The sequence below is a fragment of the Hibiscus syriacus genome, unplaced genomic scaffold, assembly GCF_006381635.1.
Source record: "Hibiscus syriacus cultivar Baekdansim isolate YM2019G1 unplaced genomic scaffold, ASM638163v2 tig00111569_pilon, whole genome shotgun sequence".
NCBI lineage: Eukaryota > Viridiplantae > Streptophyta > Magnoliopsida > Malvales > Malvaceae > Hibiscus > Hibiscus syriacus.
This window is the reverse complement of record NW_024063123.1, coordinates 469,197-487,247: the sequence shown is the minus strand read 5'-3', so window position 1 is coordinate 487,247 and position 18,051 is coordinate 469,197. Positions and strand designations below refer to the sequence as shown.

The following is an 18,051-nucleotide window of genomic DNA, read 5'->3' as shown; positions in this document are numbered from 1 at the left end:
AATTGTTGGTTGGACACACTAACTAATTGCTTAGCATTCACAATGTCTTTATCACTCCATTGCAATGCTTGAGATAATTCACTAGTAACCCCTAATATATTTTTCATCAAGTGCAAATTAAACACAAACTCAAAAGACCATAAAGAACTCAACAACATACAAGTTTCAACTCTTTGCTCTGAGTGTGTTCCATCTTCCTCAATAAATTTCAAGCGCATCCATCACAAAAGAAAATATAGTAATCAAGCTAACAACAATTTTATAATGTGAACCCCAACGAGTATCTCCAGCTCTCTTTATAACATTTTCTTGATTTAATACACGGCCACTGAAGATTTCACCATTTTGTAATGCTTCTCTTACCTTAATCATTTAACTAGATTGAAGAAGTTATTTTCTCTTACATGAAACACCAACCATATTAACCACACTAACAACTAAATTAAAAAGAAAAGCAACCTCAACTTGTTTTTTAGCAACAACAACAAGTGCTAATTGAAGTTGGTGTGCAAAGTAATGGACAAAAAAAGCACACTCGTTCTCTTACATGAACTTGCCCCGTCGTAACCTTGTCCTCTTATTCTTGAAAAACATAATCCATGAGTTGCAAACATATCTTCAAGAGCATTCATAAGTGAAGCAGCAGTATGAGAAACAAGAAAAATTCAAAGAAATTGTTCACAACTCTTCCTTTTTTATGTACGTGCCGTAGAACGATAGCCATTTGCTCTTTAACTGAAATGTCATGAGACTCATTAACCAGAATAGCAAAAAAAAAATCATTTCCAAGATCATCAATAATTGCCAAGTTGTCTCACTAGCGGCTGCACTAACAATATCTTTTTGTATAGTCGGTGCTACTAGCTTAAGATTGCCATGAGCATTTTTGAAAAAATTGTTAACATTTTCATTATGAGTAGCAAGAAAATGTAAAAGCTCAAGAAAGTTACCTTGATTAAAAGAATCATGAGACTCATCATGTCCACGAAAAGCCAATCCTTGTCGCAAAAGGAATCGAACGCAATCAATTGTAGTTGTAAGATGAATTCGATATTCTTGTTTGGCTTGATCAAATTGTTTTGCAATGACAACTTCAACATGTTGTTTCTGATTTATTAAAGCTTCACATTTTCTCAAAGCTACATTATGAACGCTATTAGGACCTCCAACATGAAGTTGTAATCTGTTCTTGTCTTTCTAAATCTTAAATCCATCAACAACAAATGTATCACCTCCTCCTTGCTCTCCTCTAGATTCAGGTCTCATAAGGTAACAATGTAAACAAAATGTTGCATCTTTAGATACACTATATTCTAACCAACTTTTATGCTCTTTGAACCATTTAGGATTGAAACTTCACAATTTATCATTATAATTCTTCTTGGGGAACTTGTGCTTTTTTTGGTTGGCAATGATCTTTCAACAAATAAGCCCTTCGGAGTTCTTCGTGATCATTGGTATGATATTCTATAATCTTTGGTCTTTTTCCGGGATCCCCTTGAAGATTTTTTAAGTTAACTTCTAAAAAACTTTTTTTTCACCGAATATGAATTCTCTGCCGTTGCCTTTCTTTTGGAATATTTTTTCCATGCCTAAATAAAGAAATATTAGTTAAATTATAACATAAAAATGACATATAATATAAAATGAGAAAAATATATTGTATGCAATTGTCATTTGTTTGTGAAATGTTCCTAGATTGATCAAGTAATAACTTTACAACACAAATTAATTGCAAGTCACAACCACTATTAATTTTTGTTTGATTGTACACTATCATTATTAATTCACAGTGTCATACGTCCAAAATTTATTGTTTGATTTTAAATGATTGAATCATTTATGTTTAATTTAATTTTTGTAATGCTATATGTATAAATTAAACAATAGTATTATTAATCATTATTCATTAATTTAATTCATATTTGATTTTACAATGCATTATTAATGTTCGCCTGTTTAATTTATGCAAATGTTTGGTATTAATATGATTCAAATCATATTATTTTTTATTTTTGAAGTGCATTTATTATTAATATTACGAAATTTAGATTTTATTTAGTGATCATATATATATATATATATATATGCAATTAATAATGGCATTCCAAAAATAATTAATTAAACAAAATTTATTATTTACTGTGCCATTTATTATGCCTTCATGATTTACTGTGCTATTTATTAGTGACCAACGTTAGTGATTATGTGTGTATATATATATATATATATATATATATCTTTATTTAGTGATTCGAATATTAGAATATATGTTGATCACTATAGTAGTGTAGACACACGATTTCGTCCTTGCTTATATGATTATATTATATATTATATAGTATATACGTGTTGCATATTTATGATGTATTAGTGTGCATACATTATACCATTGTGTACATTGTATTCATATTATATAATATTACGCGTATATATATATATATTAATATTGTTTGGTTTTGTGTCAGGCCCAAACCCGAAGCCCATATACAAGGGAAGCCCAATAGACCCGAATCCATAACCCAACCTCAACCCGGATCCAATTCGAACCCGACTCGAACCAACCCAAGCTCCAACTAAGTCGGGTAGGGTTTCCAGAACCCTAAGCCTCACTTTGCTCCAACCGCCAAGCATCTCAACCGTTGGATCAAGATGAGATCCAATGGCCCACAGCAGACCTCATCTAGGGTTTTTCGAACCCTAGCCCGGTTCCCTCGGCACCGTTCCAACCGCATCCCTCCCTTCGAAGATTCCTCACGCCTCACGCAACCAACGACCGTTTTTCTCGGCACATCAACGAACATCGGCGACGTATGTTAGTGGGACACAAAAACAACCAACAAACAAGTGTTTTAGTCCAAGAGAAATTCTAAAATGAACTAAAAATAGGATTTTTAGACTATTTATATGCATGTAAACAACACTAAGAAACACTCATAAATTACACAAAAAAGAAAATACGAAAGAAAAGCAAGGATTGTAAACTTTCGAAAGCAAGGTTGAAATAAAAAAGGGTACTATTTTTACCTTCGTTCGGTTGGTTTTTTCTTCCATACGTTGTCTCGCTTTCCTTTTTTGACCCAAAAAACCAAAAAAAGTGGTTGGCCGATGATCGGGGGAGGGCGACCGAGATTTTCAATCTCAGATATAGCCCTCCTCGGGCTATTTTGAAAAAGGGGTTTGGATTTTTGAAACAAGGGTAAAAAAACTTTAAGAAAATGCAAAAAAAAAAAAATCAGTTATCGCCAGTGAGACGGTGGCCGGCCGGTTTCTGGGTTTCACGGTCGTGTTCTTCATTTTCATGAAGAACGCGATGAATATTTCAGAGGATTTTTTGGTTTCGTTTTGATCTGTTTTCAGTGTGGGGGGAAATGAAAGTTGTTATAGGATTATTGCATTTATACTCAACACATGGAGACTCGTGACCCGACTCGCGGATCCTAGGATCCACATGTTTTTGCCTAGGAATGAGATAATTATAGTTTCGATCCCCCCATTTTTAAGGCTTTCATTTTGCCTCATAAAATTCAATTTTAACCTTGATTTACTTTTAAATTTTACTTCTTATTTAATTTCTTTTTCAATTTAGTCCCTATTATTACTCTTATATATATTTATTTTTTTCATTATTTATTCAATTTAATATTAATATTTATCTATATACTTTTGTATACTTTTTTCTCCCTATTGGTTTATTTCTTTTTTATTATTTTTTATATTTTTTATTTATATATTTTATATTTTTGTTTTTTTAATTTTAATTTTAATTTTTTTGTTTCTTTTTGTTTGATTTAATTTTCTTTTATTTGTATTTGTATTTTATTTTCTTTTATTTATTTTGTTTTTTATTTTACTTTATTTTATGTTATTTATTTTATCATTTTTTTACTTTTTTGAGATTAATTTTTTTGTTATTTAGATATTTCTTATGGTTTTTTATATATTTTTTTTACTTTTTTTCTTTATTGTAGTATTTGTTTATATTTAATTTTTCAATTAGTATTTCTATGTTTATCCATTTCTTTCTTTTTGTTTCAATTCGATTGACCCTTTATTGACTTCTATTGTATTTTTTTTAATTCATCCACATACATTTTTTTATCTTAATTTGATTATGTTATTTACTACATCTAACATTTTTCTTGACTTTTTAAGGGTGTTTATAAATTTAAAGTTAAGTAATTCGGATAAAAATTTTACTTTTTAATTTAACTTACGATTTTCTCAATTAAGACAATTAGAAATTAATTAGTACCGAAAGGGCAGTTCAATGGTGCTAACCTTTCCTTGACTGTAACCGACTCTCAAATCCAACATATCTTTGGTAAGATGCAGATCAGGTAAAAAATCGAGGTATCCGATCAACCCATTTGTTCTTAAAATAAATGATCGATTGTGGCTCTAATAATTTTATTTATGTCAAAGCCCAATTTTGGGCCCCCCGAAAACGGCCGCGACATCTTGGCGACTTCGATGGGGACAAGTAAGTGTTCGATCCTTATTACTTACTTTTGATTATCTTTTCAAGTAGATAGTTGTACAGATATTTTTTTAATTATTTCAAATTTTTGAAAAAGTTTTCATCTCTGGCTCTATACTCGAGCTTCGAACCCTTTTAAGTGGGGGTAAAAGTGATACCTTCATGAGAATTTATTCTCCGCATAGGCCTAGCAAGTAACTTTCGGGATTCATATACCTTATGTCTTCGTGTGAATTTATTCACCGTGCGGGCATAAGGGAATATATCCTCTCGAGTTTAACTTAGTCCATATGAGCTTGTAATGGGCTTAGGACTAAGGGTCTGGCAAGCCTAAGGGGGCACCAGCAAGGAGAACTCAGGTACATTCTTTAGAACCTAAACCGGGAGACTACAGGGAATTATAGCCCACCCTAAAACCTCATTTCAAACCATAGGTTGCTTTGAGATTATTTCCTGCTTTATTTTAAAAGTCAACTTTTCCTAAACAGGTTGGCAAAAGTTGTAGGGGCAAAACGAGAAAAAAGTTACTGACCTAGGGAGTCTCTTTAAAGACAACAAGAACAAGATGGTAAAGCGATAACTAAAACTGGAGGCCATTGTTGACAAATTCAAAGAAACAAACAGATAAACTTCGAATAGTTCCTATCGATAGAGGGCTCCAATGGTGTTTCCGTTAGGGAACAGACTCAACAGAATGTGAAAGCTAGAGATGCATCCATTCGAGACTTCTTGTAACAAGTACAAAAAGTATCTCAGAGAGGTCGGAACGGTCCAACAGAATATTCAACCGATGACAGAAGAAGGTGGAAGATGAATCAACCTTTTAGAAGATATTCGGGGTCTAGAAGAATATACCTTTAAAATGTTTTTTGTCTCTTAATAAATAACACTTTTATCCCCAATAAGGATTATTTAGAAGAAAAAACACATTTTTGGATCAATGCCTCGAACATTTCATGCATCATGCATTCTTGCATATTTCACATTATTTTTATTGCATTCACATTAACTAACAAGAGATGTCTTATAAAAAAGGAACAAACACTGGATACACCGTACAAAGAAAAGGCAATTAAAAGAGAAGCTTTAAAAGCAAATTGAAGATTACCGGAAGTGTGTTTGTAATAAGATCCAAAGCGATGAATGAGATACTAGCGCGTGTTGGTAAGATTGAGAAAATTCAAGAGCAACTCGTAAATACCCAACAGGAAATGATCAATCAAGAAAGAAGGTTTCAGGATGAATCAAGAAAAACAAATGACCAAGTTAATGAACATGGTAAATATTTTGATCCATGGAGAGAAGCCACTAGAGGATCCCATTCTGGATGGGACTATGAATGCTGGTGCTGAAACTAAAATGACAGTGGTAAGAGAACCTGTTAAGGAGCCGGATATTTCAAGTCAGCTCTGAAAATCATATGTGGTTGTAGAAGGTTCCACTGGGCCAACAATGAAGGAAGAGCTAATGAGGAATAAAATTTCTCTTGTGAGAGATAAGTTTCACTCAAAGAAGAGGGTCATAGAAGAAGACAAAATGTTAACCAAAAAAGCTAAGAATGATCAACCTCTCATGATTAGAGGTTCTAAACATTTACAATCATCCAGTCAGGACACTCAAGCTCTATCTATAAAGTCATTGTCAAGTAGTCTCTCGTCATGGGGACTAGATGAGAAGAAAAAGAAAGTGCAGGGTTTTCAGTTCTCTCCCTTCCATTTTTCGCTTGAAAAACTACATTAAAAATGCTCACAGCCGGATTAGTTGCACAGGGATATGTCCAGGCACAGTGGCCCCCGAATGAGAAGTAGACATATAAGGAGATTCCTTGGATAAATTAGGATGGAACCCCAGATGGTTCTGTTAAGGTTACTAGTAACCTTGAGGATCCTTTAGAATAAACTATTCAGGGGTGCAAGGTAGAAAAGAAAGGGATCAAGGTCCAAAACTCGGAAGTCATTCCTGTGAAGAACGTAAAGCGCAAAAGGGTGAAAAATGAAATCCAAGCAGAAGGGCTTCCATAAATGTAATTTGAGACTGACCCGTGGGTTTGAGAATAGATGGGACAGATGTAGCCAGGAAGATACCTCAAATTACTTCAACAGAGGATTCCTGCGAAAAACATAAGGCGCAAGAGGATAGGAAAGGAAATCCAAATAAAAGGGCTTCCATGAATGTAGTCCGAGACTATCCCGTGGGTTTAAGAATCAGTGGGACAGACCCAACCTTGAAGACACCTCAAACACCTATATTAGATTTTCTGAAGGTAATTAGGGTTTTGGGTAGCTTAAAAGATGTGACGAATATTACGCCAGTCGCAACTGCAATATGCGTCAGGATCCAACCAAAACTATCATCACCAAGGAAAATCATTTTGGATCTGAATTTTGGCCCAATTTCCAACCAAGAAAAGAAAGCTGATAAATCACAAGGAAGTGATATTTTCCCAAGAAGCTGCTCAGGAGGAAGTAGAAATTTGTGCATCAGAGGGTACATCAAAAAGAGCCCAGACAAGTGAAACGATTGAGAAATGGGGAGCAAGTGTAGATGAAAGCCCTAATCCAACTAGAAGGGCATCCTAATGAGGCTTTATCCCATTTTGCAGCATCCTGTTTGAACTTGTTTTTTGGACTTTCTTATATTTCTTTTGGGACTGATATAGCCTTTTCCTTTCATATGGGAATGAACAAGAGGCTTGGTATTAGGTATGCATAGGAGCGGACAACATGGGACATCTCTTGTGTATGACATTACTATACTTTTATTGAGGACGTTCAATGATGATGATGATCTTCACAGATGGAATAGTCGAGTAGGTGAATCTAGTTTAGGTCAGTTGCTTGGAAATTAAACTCTAAATATGAGATTGATTGACTTTCAACAACACCTTGACTATAACAGGTTCTTCTTGACAAACTTAAGAAATTGGATCCGTATACCCATATTATAATATTATATAAATGTAATAAAGCTTGAGCTGTCCCTCTAGAGCAATTGGTTAAATGCCTTGGCTTTATAGAAAAGGTTCAGCTAGCCTGATAAAGGTGATTATAATATCTATACAATAAAGCTTGAGCTATCCCTATAGAGCAATTGGTTAAACGCCTAACTTTGTGGAAAAGATTCAACTAGCCTGATAAAGATGATAATAATATTGAGCTGTCCCTATGGAGCAGTTGGTTAAACGCCCCAGATTTATGGATTCAGCTAGCCAAACAATGGAAAATTAAATCAAATTTATCTAAATAAGGAGTTTCGGTAAAGATAGACTAAGGGAGTTAAGGAACACCTGTTATAGTCAATTTCACACGAGCACTCAGAAATTTCGTTTTTAGATCGATATTTCTGTACTGCCTTTGTTAAAGGAGCCTACGAAGCTTGAACAAATGGAAGATTTTATAGAACCAAAATAGAAGGTCTAGTAATTGATTATGCTAGTTATGTCATTTTATCCACATCCGATTAAAATGGCAAGGCGAGAAAGAGGGGCATGTTGCGATGTTCAAAAAAGAAATGACATTTTGGTGGCCGAAACCATAGAAAATAGGAAGCTAACCTAAAGCCAACTCATCAATTTAGATATTTGTCAAAGAGCTATAACTCTGGAAGCATTAAAGAGCTATTGATTCTTTTGATATTCTTTGAACTCATGTTTATGATTTGATTGCGAGCCTAAATTAAGAGGCAATGTTTTACAAAATTCTTTTTTTCCTAAAATAAGAGAAATGAGAAAGACATTTTCAAATGGGACAGTCTTAAATGTGAAAAGTCCTTGAAGCTGATGAGGCTCATTTTGAATCTATTACAGATAAAAATGAGGCTCCATCCAAGAGATAAAACATAACTAATTCATGTTGCATACATCTTAGGCATACTTAAGAGCATCACATTTATCATTTTTCACATACATAATTTTTGCAACCTTTAGAGTCAAGTTTCAGCTTCAAGACGAAATATGCTCGATTCAAAGGAACCTTCAGAAATTGATGGTGGTTGCTTAACTCAGAAGCAAAGAGCTACACCTAAACCAACTTGACATATTGAAAGATCGACATATCTCAGAATCAACTTCAGACGGGTTCAAGAGATAATTCAGAATGGATCCAATTCAGCTTAACTCGACGACGAGTGACTATTTTCCAGTTAAACTTTTCAAGCCAGATTTTACTCCAAGACGGATGATATCCAAGTGACATACTACCTCACTTTTCTTTCTCACAAAGAGGAGTCACTCGAAGAACATCCCACATCCAAAGATTATCCCATCTGGTTCAGACCCGTGAAGAGAAACCACTTGAAGAATATACCACTTGGCTTTCCCGTGAAGGAGAGTCATTTAAAGAATTATGACCTACTTAGACCCGTGAAAGGGGGCCATTTTTTCACTTAAAGGAACTATTTGCAGCATAGCTCAAGGCGAGAAGGGCTATTTGTCAACAAAAACCTTCGTGTTCAATTTCATTCAACTCAAGGTCATATCAAATTTACAGCATAACTCAAGACGAGAAGGGTTATCTGTCAACCAAAACCTTAGAGTTCGATTACATTCAGCTCAAGGGCATATCAAATTTACAGCATAGCTTAAGAAGAGAAGGTTTATCTGTCAATAAACCTTTGAGTTTGATTATATTCAACTCAAGGGAATATCAAATTTACAGCATAGCTCAAGGCGAGAAGGGATATCTGTCAACAAACCTTCAAGTTTGATCACATTCAGCTCAAGGGCATATCAAATTTACAACATAGCTCAAGGCGAGAAAAGTTATCTGTCAACCATAACCTTCAAGTATAATTACATTAAGCTCAAGGATATATCAAATTTACAACATAGCTCAAGGCGAAAAGGGCTATCTGTCAACAAAGACCTTCGAGTTTGATTACATTCAGCTCAAGGACATATCGAATTTACAACATAATTCAAGGCGAGAAGGGTTATCTGTCAACAAATACCTTCGAGTTTGATACCATTCAGCTCAAGAGCATGTCAAATTTACAGCATAACTCAAGTCGAGAAAAGCTATCTATCAATAAAAACTTTCGAGTTCGATTCCATTCATCTCGATGGCCTATCAACCACATGGTAGTGTCAATAAACTACTTTCCAGTCAAATTTTCAAACCAAGGTCTTTAAACCGAAAAGAAGACCGAAGTTGATTACGATTTGGCAATAAGAAACCACATTTCTATTCAAATTCTGAACTATGGTTTCAATTTTATATCATTTCAAGATGGGATTTCAACTTCACAACGAATGATATCTAATTCAAATCTCAACTTCACAACGAATGAGCCCTCCACGATTTCAACTTCACAAAGAATGATATCGTTCCCAATTGATCGACTTGATTTTACAGCAAATGAGTCATCTGCAACAACAGGGGTTTATTTCCCAGCCAAGTACAACATAACTCAAAGGTGAGAAGAGTTATATGCGAAAAAGTCGAGAAGAAGACCAAATAGCAGTAAGGAACTACTTTCTGATCAAATTTTCACCAAGGTCTTTAAGTCGAGAAGAAGACCAAGGTTGACAACAAGAAGTCACTTTCCGATCTACCTACGATTTCAACTTCACAACGAATGATACTGTACCCAAAAGATTGACCCAACTTCATGACGAAAAAAATGAAAAAACAGTCTCATACCGAAGTCTTCAGGTCAAGTTTTAGCTTCACGACGAAGTGTCTTAGGATAGAAGACGATCTAGGAGTTACTTTCCAAAGTTTTAAGCTCGGTTTCAACTTCACAATGAAGGATATCGTGTTCAGAATTTTCCAGTTCAACTCAACCTTACGGCGAGAGAGTCATTTCGTGATTCAATCAAAATTAACAAACCTGTCACAACATCGGATTTCAACTCTACAACGGAGGATATTCGATAAGATGTGAATCGATCTCCATAGTAGAGGACGTCAAATTTAATGATACGTTTATGATGGACGAAAAGTGTGTCTAGTAGTCTTTGCCCTATTCTCGTTACACGATTATGGGTAAAGAGGGGCAGCTGTAGACACACAATTTCGTCCTTGCTTATATGATTATATTATATATTATACAATATATATGTATTGCATATTTATGATATATTAGTGTGCATACATTATACCATTGTGTACATTATATTCATATTATATAATATTACGCGTATATTATATAATATATATATATTAATATTGTTTGGTTTTGTGTTAGAACCAAACCCGAAGCCCAGATACAAGGGAAGCCCAACAGACCCGAACTCATAACCCAACCTCAACCTGGATCCAATTCAGACCCGACCCGAATCGGCCCAAGCTCCAACTAAGTCGGGTAGGGTTTTCAGAACCCTAAGCCTCACTTTGCTCCAGCCACCAAGCATCTCAACCGTTGGATCATGATGAGATCCAACGGTCCACAATATACCTCATCTAGGGTTTTTTGAACCCTAGCCTGGTTCCCCTCAGCGTCGTTCCAGCCGCATCCCTCCATTCGAAGATTACTCACGCCTCACGCAACCAACGATCATTTTTCTCAGCACGTCAACAAATATTGGTGACGTATGTTAGTGGAACACAAAAACAACCAACAAACAAGTGTTTTAGTCTAAGAGAAATTCTAAAATGAACTAAAAATAGGATTTTTTAGACTATTTATATGCATGTAAACAACACAAAAAAAAACACTCAAAAATTACACAAAAAAGAAAATACGAAAGAAAAGCAAGAATTGTAAACTTTCGAAAGTAAGGTTGAAATAAAAAAGGTACTATTTTTACCTTCGTTCGATTGGTTTTTGCTTTCATACGTTGTCTCGCTTTCCTTTTTTGACTCGAAAAAACCAAAAAAGAGTGGTTGGCCGATGATCAGGGGGAGGGTTATCGAGATTTTCAATCTTAGATCTAGCCCTCCCCAAGGCTTTTTTGAAAAAGGGGTTTGGATTTTTGAAACGAAGGGTAAAAAAGCTTTAAGAAAATGTAAAAAAAATTCGACCATCGCCGAAGAACGGCGGTCAGCACCGATCTGCGACGGTCGGCCGATTTCTGGGTTTCACGGTCGTGTTCTTCATTTTCATGAAGTACACGATGAACATTTCAGAGGTTTTTTTGGTTTCGTTTTGATATGTTTTCAGTATGGGGAAATGAAAGTTGTTATTGGATTATTGGCATTTATACTCAACCCGTGGAGACCTGTGACTCGACCTGCGTAGGATCCGCGTGTTTTTTTCCTGGGAATGGGATAATTGTAGTTTCGGCCCCCCGTTTTAAGGCTTTCCTTTTGCCCCCTAAAATTCAATTTTAACCTTGATTTCCTTTCAAATTTTACTTCTTATTTTGTTTTTTTTTAATTTAGTCCCTATTATTACTATTATATATATTTTTTTCTTTTTTTTCATTATTTATTCAATTTAATATTAATATTTATCTATATACTTTTGTATACTTTTTTCTCCCTATTGGGTTATTTCTTTTTTTATATTTTATTTTCATTTTTTCTTTTTATTTATGTTTTTTTTAAATTTTAATTTAATTTTTTTGTTTCTTTTTATTTGATTTAATCTTCTTTTTTCTTTTTCTTATTTTATTTTTATTTTATTTATCTTATGTTATGTTGTTTTGTTTTGTTTTTTATTTTATTTTATTTTATTTTATGTTATTTATTTTATCATTTTCACTTTTTTTTTGGAGATTAGTTTTTTGTTATTTAGATATTTCTTAGGGTTTTTATTTATTTTTTACTTCTTTTATTTATTGTAGTGTTTGTTTATATTCAATTTTGCAATTAGTATTTCTATGTTTATGAATTTTTTTCTTTCTTTTTGTTTCAATTCGATTGACCCTTTATTTGCTTTTATTGTATTTTTTAATTCATCGGCATGCATTTTTTTATCTTAATTTGATTCTGTTTTTTACTACATCTAACACTTTTCTTGACTTTTTAAGGGTGTTTATAAATCCTTAAAGGTAAGTAATTCGGATCAAATTTTTACTTTTTAATTTAACTTACAATTTTCTCAATTAAGACAACTGAAAATTAATTAGTACCGAAAAGGCACTTCAAGAGTGCTAACCTTTCCTTGACTGTAACCGACTCCCGAATCCGACATATCTTTGGTAAGATACAGATCAGGTAAGAAATCGAGATATCCGATCAATCCATTTTTTATTAAAATAAATGATCGATGGCGACTCTTACAATTTTATTTAAGTTAAAGCCCAATTCTGGACCCACCTGAAAGATGATCGCGACAAGTAGTGGGATTGAAAAGTAATTTTATCATTTTTTTTTTACCAAGCGACCTCAGTGGTTTAGAGATTTTTTTATCCTTTGAGGTTTCGATATATATAGTGATCGAATATTAGAATATATGTTGATCACTATAGTAGTGGGACTGAAAAGTAATTTTATCATTTTTTTACCAAGCGACCTGAGTGGTTAAGAGATTTTGTTATCCTTTGAGGTTTCGATTTCAAGTACTATGTAAGCATGGGTATAAACATTCATTATTAAATGGTTGAAAGTCTTTGAACATATGTTGTATTGTATTTATCCTAACTTTATTAAAAAAATGTAATTTTATCATCTAGTATTGAATTGTTAATTTTGCTTATATATAACCAGAGACTGAGCCATAATTGAACCGTGAGGAGGCAAGTTATTCAACTTTAAAATAAAAAAGATATTCAAAATTGAACAAACCATAAAACTTAAAGGAATTATGATTCATTTTTCATTAATTTTAAAACTAAGGATCTTAAAAAGAATAATTAAACAAAAAAAATCAAAAGTCAAAATTTCATTTTAAAACTAAAAGTATCTTAAAATATAATTCAATAAAATAATTTTAGAAAGAGAATGACTTAATTATAATGATTTTAAAAATACTAGTGATCTAAAACAAATTAAACCATCAAAGTTTATTTATAACTTAAAAATATTTTAACACCCCCTTGAAATAATTATTTCTCATCCCGTCCTCAACCTGCTTTGGAAATTTACGAATATGTTATAGCTACACAAGCAAAAAGCTAAAAGAGGATGAGGTAAAAGAAAAAAAAAAAGGTTAAGAACCATCTTCAACGATAAACACAAAGTTCTCCGCACCGAAATTCATTTGATCTTGAAAATAAATAAATAAACAGAGAAAAGGTGATTAAATCCTTTAGAGAAGAATATAAAACGATCCCACTCTCCGTCTTCCTCACCCTTTCTCTTACCTTCCATCACACGTCTTCTTCTTCTTCTTCTGTTTATGTTTCTGGTTTTTATTTAGTTTAAACAATAATGTCGGCAGATCCTGGAACACTCCAAGATTCGGCGAAAACAAAATTACCCAAACTAAACATTCCATCTTCCAATCAAGAAATCAAGAATAATCAAGACGAGAGCAGCAGCGAGTGTTCAACGCCGACCTCGGAAGAAAACAAGATCCCGGTGGTTTTGTCGTGTCCGGGGGCGCCAAGGAAACCTAGGAAAACACTTGTTTCGTGTAAGCGGAAGCTGTCGGAATTCCACTTCTTCGAGACCTTCAACAGAGACGAAGTCGATGCGTTTTTCGAAGCTGGTTTTCATGGTCCCATCTCTAAAAGAAGGTGCCCACGTACATGAAACTATTATTATTATTGTTATATTTGCTTATTTCTGGGGTTTTACATGTAATTTTATTTATTTGTTTTCCGTATGCATTGAGTTGATATTACCCGCAAATCTCTACCACTGGGATTCAAAAAACAAAATTAGATAGAGTCCTGTAATAATATCCGACAGTTTTTGTTTGGTTTATGGATCCGATCTATACACATGCTAAATCCTTTTCATTTATATTGCTTTACTTTCCGGTTTAAATAAATTTATGGGTATTAACTTATTCTTTCTGAAGTTAAGGGAGTATATTGTAAGAGCATATGTGAATCTAGGTTTTTAAAAATTTAAATTATGGTTGATGATGCATAAAATAAACATTTTCTTACAAATTATTATTATTATTATTATTGTTATTATTATTATTATTATTATTATTATTATTATTATTATTTTGTTAGTCGTTTGGTAAAAAACGTCTTGATTTGTAAGGATAGATAACCTTTTTAAGTAATTTAGGTGCCTTTGGGATCTGCTATAACTTATTAGATTTGAAGTTTTCGGTGATGATTTTTTCTCGAGAAAGTGATGGAAAGCGGGAATGGTGCAACGTGCTTTGGGCATACGCAATTGTTCTCTTTTTGGTAAGAAATCATTGATTTCGTGTGTGTTTTTAATGGAGAGGGGTAATATACGTTTAAAAAATAGGGATAATTTATACTAATTCTTTTATAATTTTTAAAATTTAGGGTAAATTATACATTTAGTACCTAAACTATTACTTTTATTCTATTTTGGTACCTAAACTCTTTTTTTTCAAAATTATACCTAACATTGAATTTATATGTCATTTTATTACCTTCTCATTAAAAACTTAATTGGGATGTTGATATGTCACCATAAGATAATATCATGTTAGTAGTTCTGTTAAATTTTTAATAGCATAGTACCAAAATAAAACCTAATCTATATGTTAGGTGTAGTTTTTTTAAAGGGTAAATTACACCGTTCCTCACTAAACTTTATTCTATCTCTTATTTTACTCATCGTACTTTCAATTTTTCTATTTTGATCATTGGACTTTAAAGATTGAATCATTTTGCTCACTATGCAGTTAACTCTTTAACGTTGTGATGATGTGTCACTTTTTTTTATTTAATATAAAAAATTTGAAAATAAGAAGGATAAATTACATCGTTCTTCACTGAACTTTACTCTCTCCTTTATTTTGCTCACCCAACTATAAAATTAAAACAGAAGGTGGTCGGATGCCATTACTGGCCATTGTCGACAACCATAGATGGTGACTGTTCGGTCCCAAATTTCATGGGTCGCTTCATCTCGACACATTGAGTCTGAATCCGACCTCCATTTTTTCGGAACTTGCTCCGAAGTACACGAATTGGAGATTGAAAGTGAGGAAGCCAAAACATTTCAGTCGAGATTCACGGATTTTGGGACATTTTTCGATGAAACAACCACCAGATTTGGACTCATGGGGTCGAGACGAACTGACTCGTGAATTTTGAGACCGAACGACCACCATCTACAACGGTCGACGATGACTAGCGGTGGGGGAAAGAAGAGGATTTGAAACGACGTAGTTTTGGTATAGATTTGAATTTTTCAAAACGACATCATTTTGATGCTTGTGCCATGTTATAACATCGTTAAGCAGTTAACGACAAAGTGAGCAAAATGATTCAATTTGTAAAGTTCAGTGAGCAAAACAGAAAAATTGAAAGTACGATGAGTAAAATAGGAGAGAAAGTAAAGTTCAGTTAGGAATAGTGTAATTTACCCTTTTAAAAAAAATAAATTTTGAGTACCAAAACGGAATAAAATTAATAGTTTAAGTACTACATGTGTAGTTTACCCTTAAATTTATTATATAAATTAAATGTTAAAAATGGATGATGTTTAGAGGCTACATCCCCTCGATTGTCTCTGTCTCTATTAATTAAAATTTTATAATTATTAAATATTGTGTGAATAATATAGATATATGGGTTAATAGGTGAATGTCTTTGGGTACTTATCTTTTAATAAAAGACCATTTAGATTAATGTTGTTTATACAATCGAGGGATACAAAACAGATGCTATGTGATTTTTATCAAGTATAAGCATCGCATTGAGAAATGAAGAATAGGTAGTTAAAATTCGTCATAGATGGCGAAGACAATCGGAATGAAAAATAGAGTCTACGATATTCGATTCGAAACAAAATTTAAAATATATATCACCAATAATTGGTGAAAAGAAAAAACATAGTCTCCAATAACGTTATATGGGGATAAGAATCCTTTGAATTTTTAAAAAATAACTTTATTAACGTTCATTCATCAATTTAACTAAATTTAACTAAATAATATATATATATATATATTATCTAAATTTAAATAAAATTATTTTTATTATTTAATTTAAATTCGTGCTAAACTAAAGAATCAAAAAAATCGAACCAAACTTGTTGGGCCGGTCAATTCACCCGATTATGGGCAAAATTGGCCCATTAGGCCATCCAAGACATTATTTTAATATCTACGGCAAATGCTTCAGTACAAGATAAACTCTTCCTGTCGATGTGACGAGTTTGCCTAAAAAATATTTCTAAATGGATTTAGGTAAGTGGGACCCGTGGGTCTAAAATTTTAATATATTTTCAGGAACTCGACATGTGAACATGAGGATTCTCATAAAAATATTTTCTTTTGAAAATTAAGTAAAAATTTTTAATTTAAAATAATTTAAAAAATAGTGAGACTCGTCATGTCGACGTGGTGAGTTCCAAGTGAATTAAAAAAAACTATTAGCCAACGAGTAGCTTTTTAAATTTTAAAAAATATACATGTTGGAACTCGTCACGTCGAACTGAAGAGTTCCATCGAATTTTGTTTTAAAAAATAATTTTTAAAATAATTTATTACAAATTAATAATATTTTTTTAAACTAATACAATCACTAAAAATAAAATAAATTTTTTTACTTATATGTTCTTAATTCTTAACGTTACCGAGGAGTGGTCGAATGATAATGGCGTGGAGCTCGTCGATTTCGTCGTGGTCGTCCGCTTTGATCATCTTCATCTTCGTTTGCTTCTTCTTCAACAGGAGGTGTACTGAACATCACTCCACTTTGATTTCCACCTTCGAAATACGGTGATGAAGTATTTAACGTCATAATTGACGTCGTTGACTTGAATTGCCGATCAAATCAGTACCTTGTTAACCATATACAATATGACCTATTAACTCACAAGTTCTATCGAAGATGGTTGAGCGTCTTGCATTGCATCTCATGAACATCCAACTCAATTCTAATGGTTCTCCATTAAAGCATGATATGATGGATAAAAAAATATATTTGAGATGCAAAATATTCTACAAAAACATAATAAGAAGATGTTGGTGATGCTAATTTATTGCCCTTTGCATATTTGGCCTTTATTTCTTCCAATTCGGCCTTATCTCTCAACAACAACAACAACAAAATCCTATTCCATATACAATGGGGTAAGGGGGAGGTAGGGTAGTAGGTTGTTCCCCAACGCCAGGTTGAGAGCAGCTTCCGTGGAAGACCTTCGGCAGTCAAAAAATTTAAAATAAAGATAAAATATGATACATGTTTAAATAAATAAATAAAATATGTAGTTGAACAATCTTCATATGCAGTCTTCATATGCACGTCTGTAATTGGAAGTAATCCCTGCAAATAAATCCCTGCGTAAAAATATTTGCATATAGACAGAAACGTAAGACCCGGCCAAAATTAAAAAGAGGAAACATGAAGAGCAGTATACACAGAATTCAACGATAGCAGGCTACGAGAAGGAATAAAGTCAAATGGGATAAAACCTAAACTAAGGCAACACTATTCCGCTACCTTAGTTCTAAGCCTTCATAAATTCCAATGACAGAAATGTATAAAAAGTATAAGTATTGAAATTACTATAAAGACATTAAAAGAAGACAAAGATGATACACCCAATGGATGTGACTCGCCCTACTCGGCTATACTG

At 33.1% G+C, this 18,051-nt stretch overlaps 1 protein-coding gene across 1 annotated transcript; it reads left to right on the top strand.

Annotated features, from left to right (window-relative positions):
• The first annotated feature begins 13,651 nt into the window (after positions 1-13,651).
• Positions 13,652-14,146, top strand: LOC120165090 (cyclin-dependent protein kinase inhibitor SMR1-like). The gene has a single exon (XM_039174678.1). It carries the CDS (start codon positions 13,735-13,737, stop codon positions 14,056-14,058), a length of 324 nt encoding a protein of 107 aa, XP_039030609.1. The 5' UTR covers positions 13,652-13,734; the 3' UTR covers positions 14,059-14,146.
• Positions 14,147-18,051: the final 3,905 nt, after the last annotated feature.

Coding starts and splice junctions, on each gene's coding strand:
- LOC120165090 (XM_039174678.1), top strand. CDS start 13,735: ATGTCGGCAGATCCTGGAACACTCCAAGATTCGGCGAAAACAAAATTA.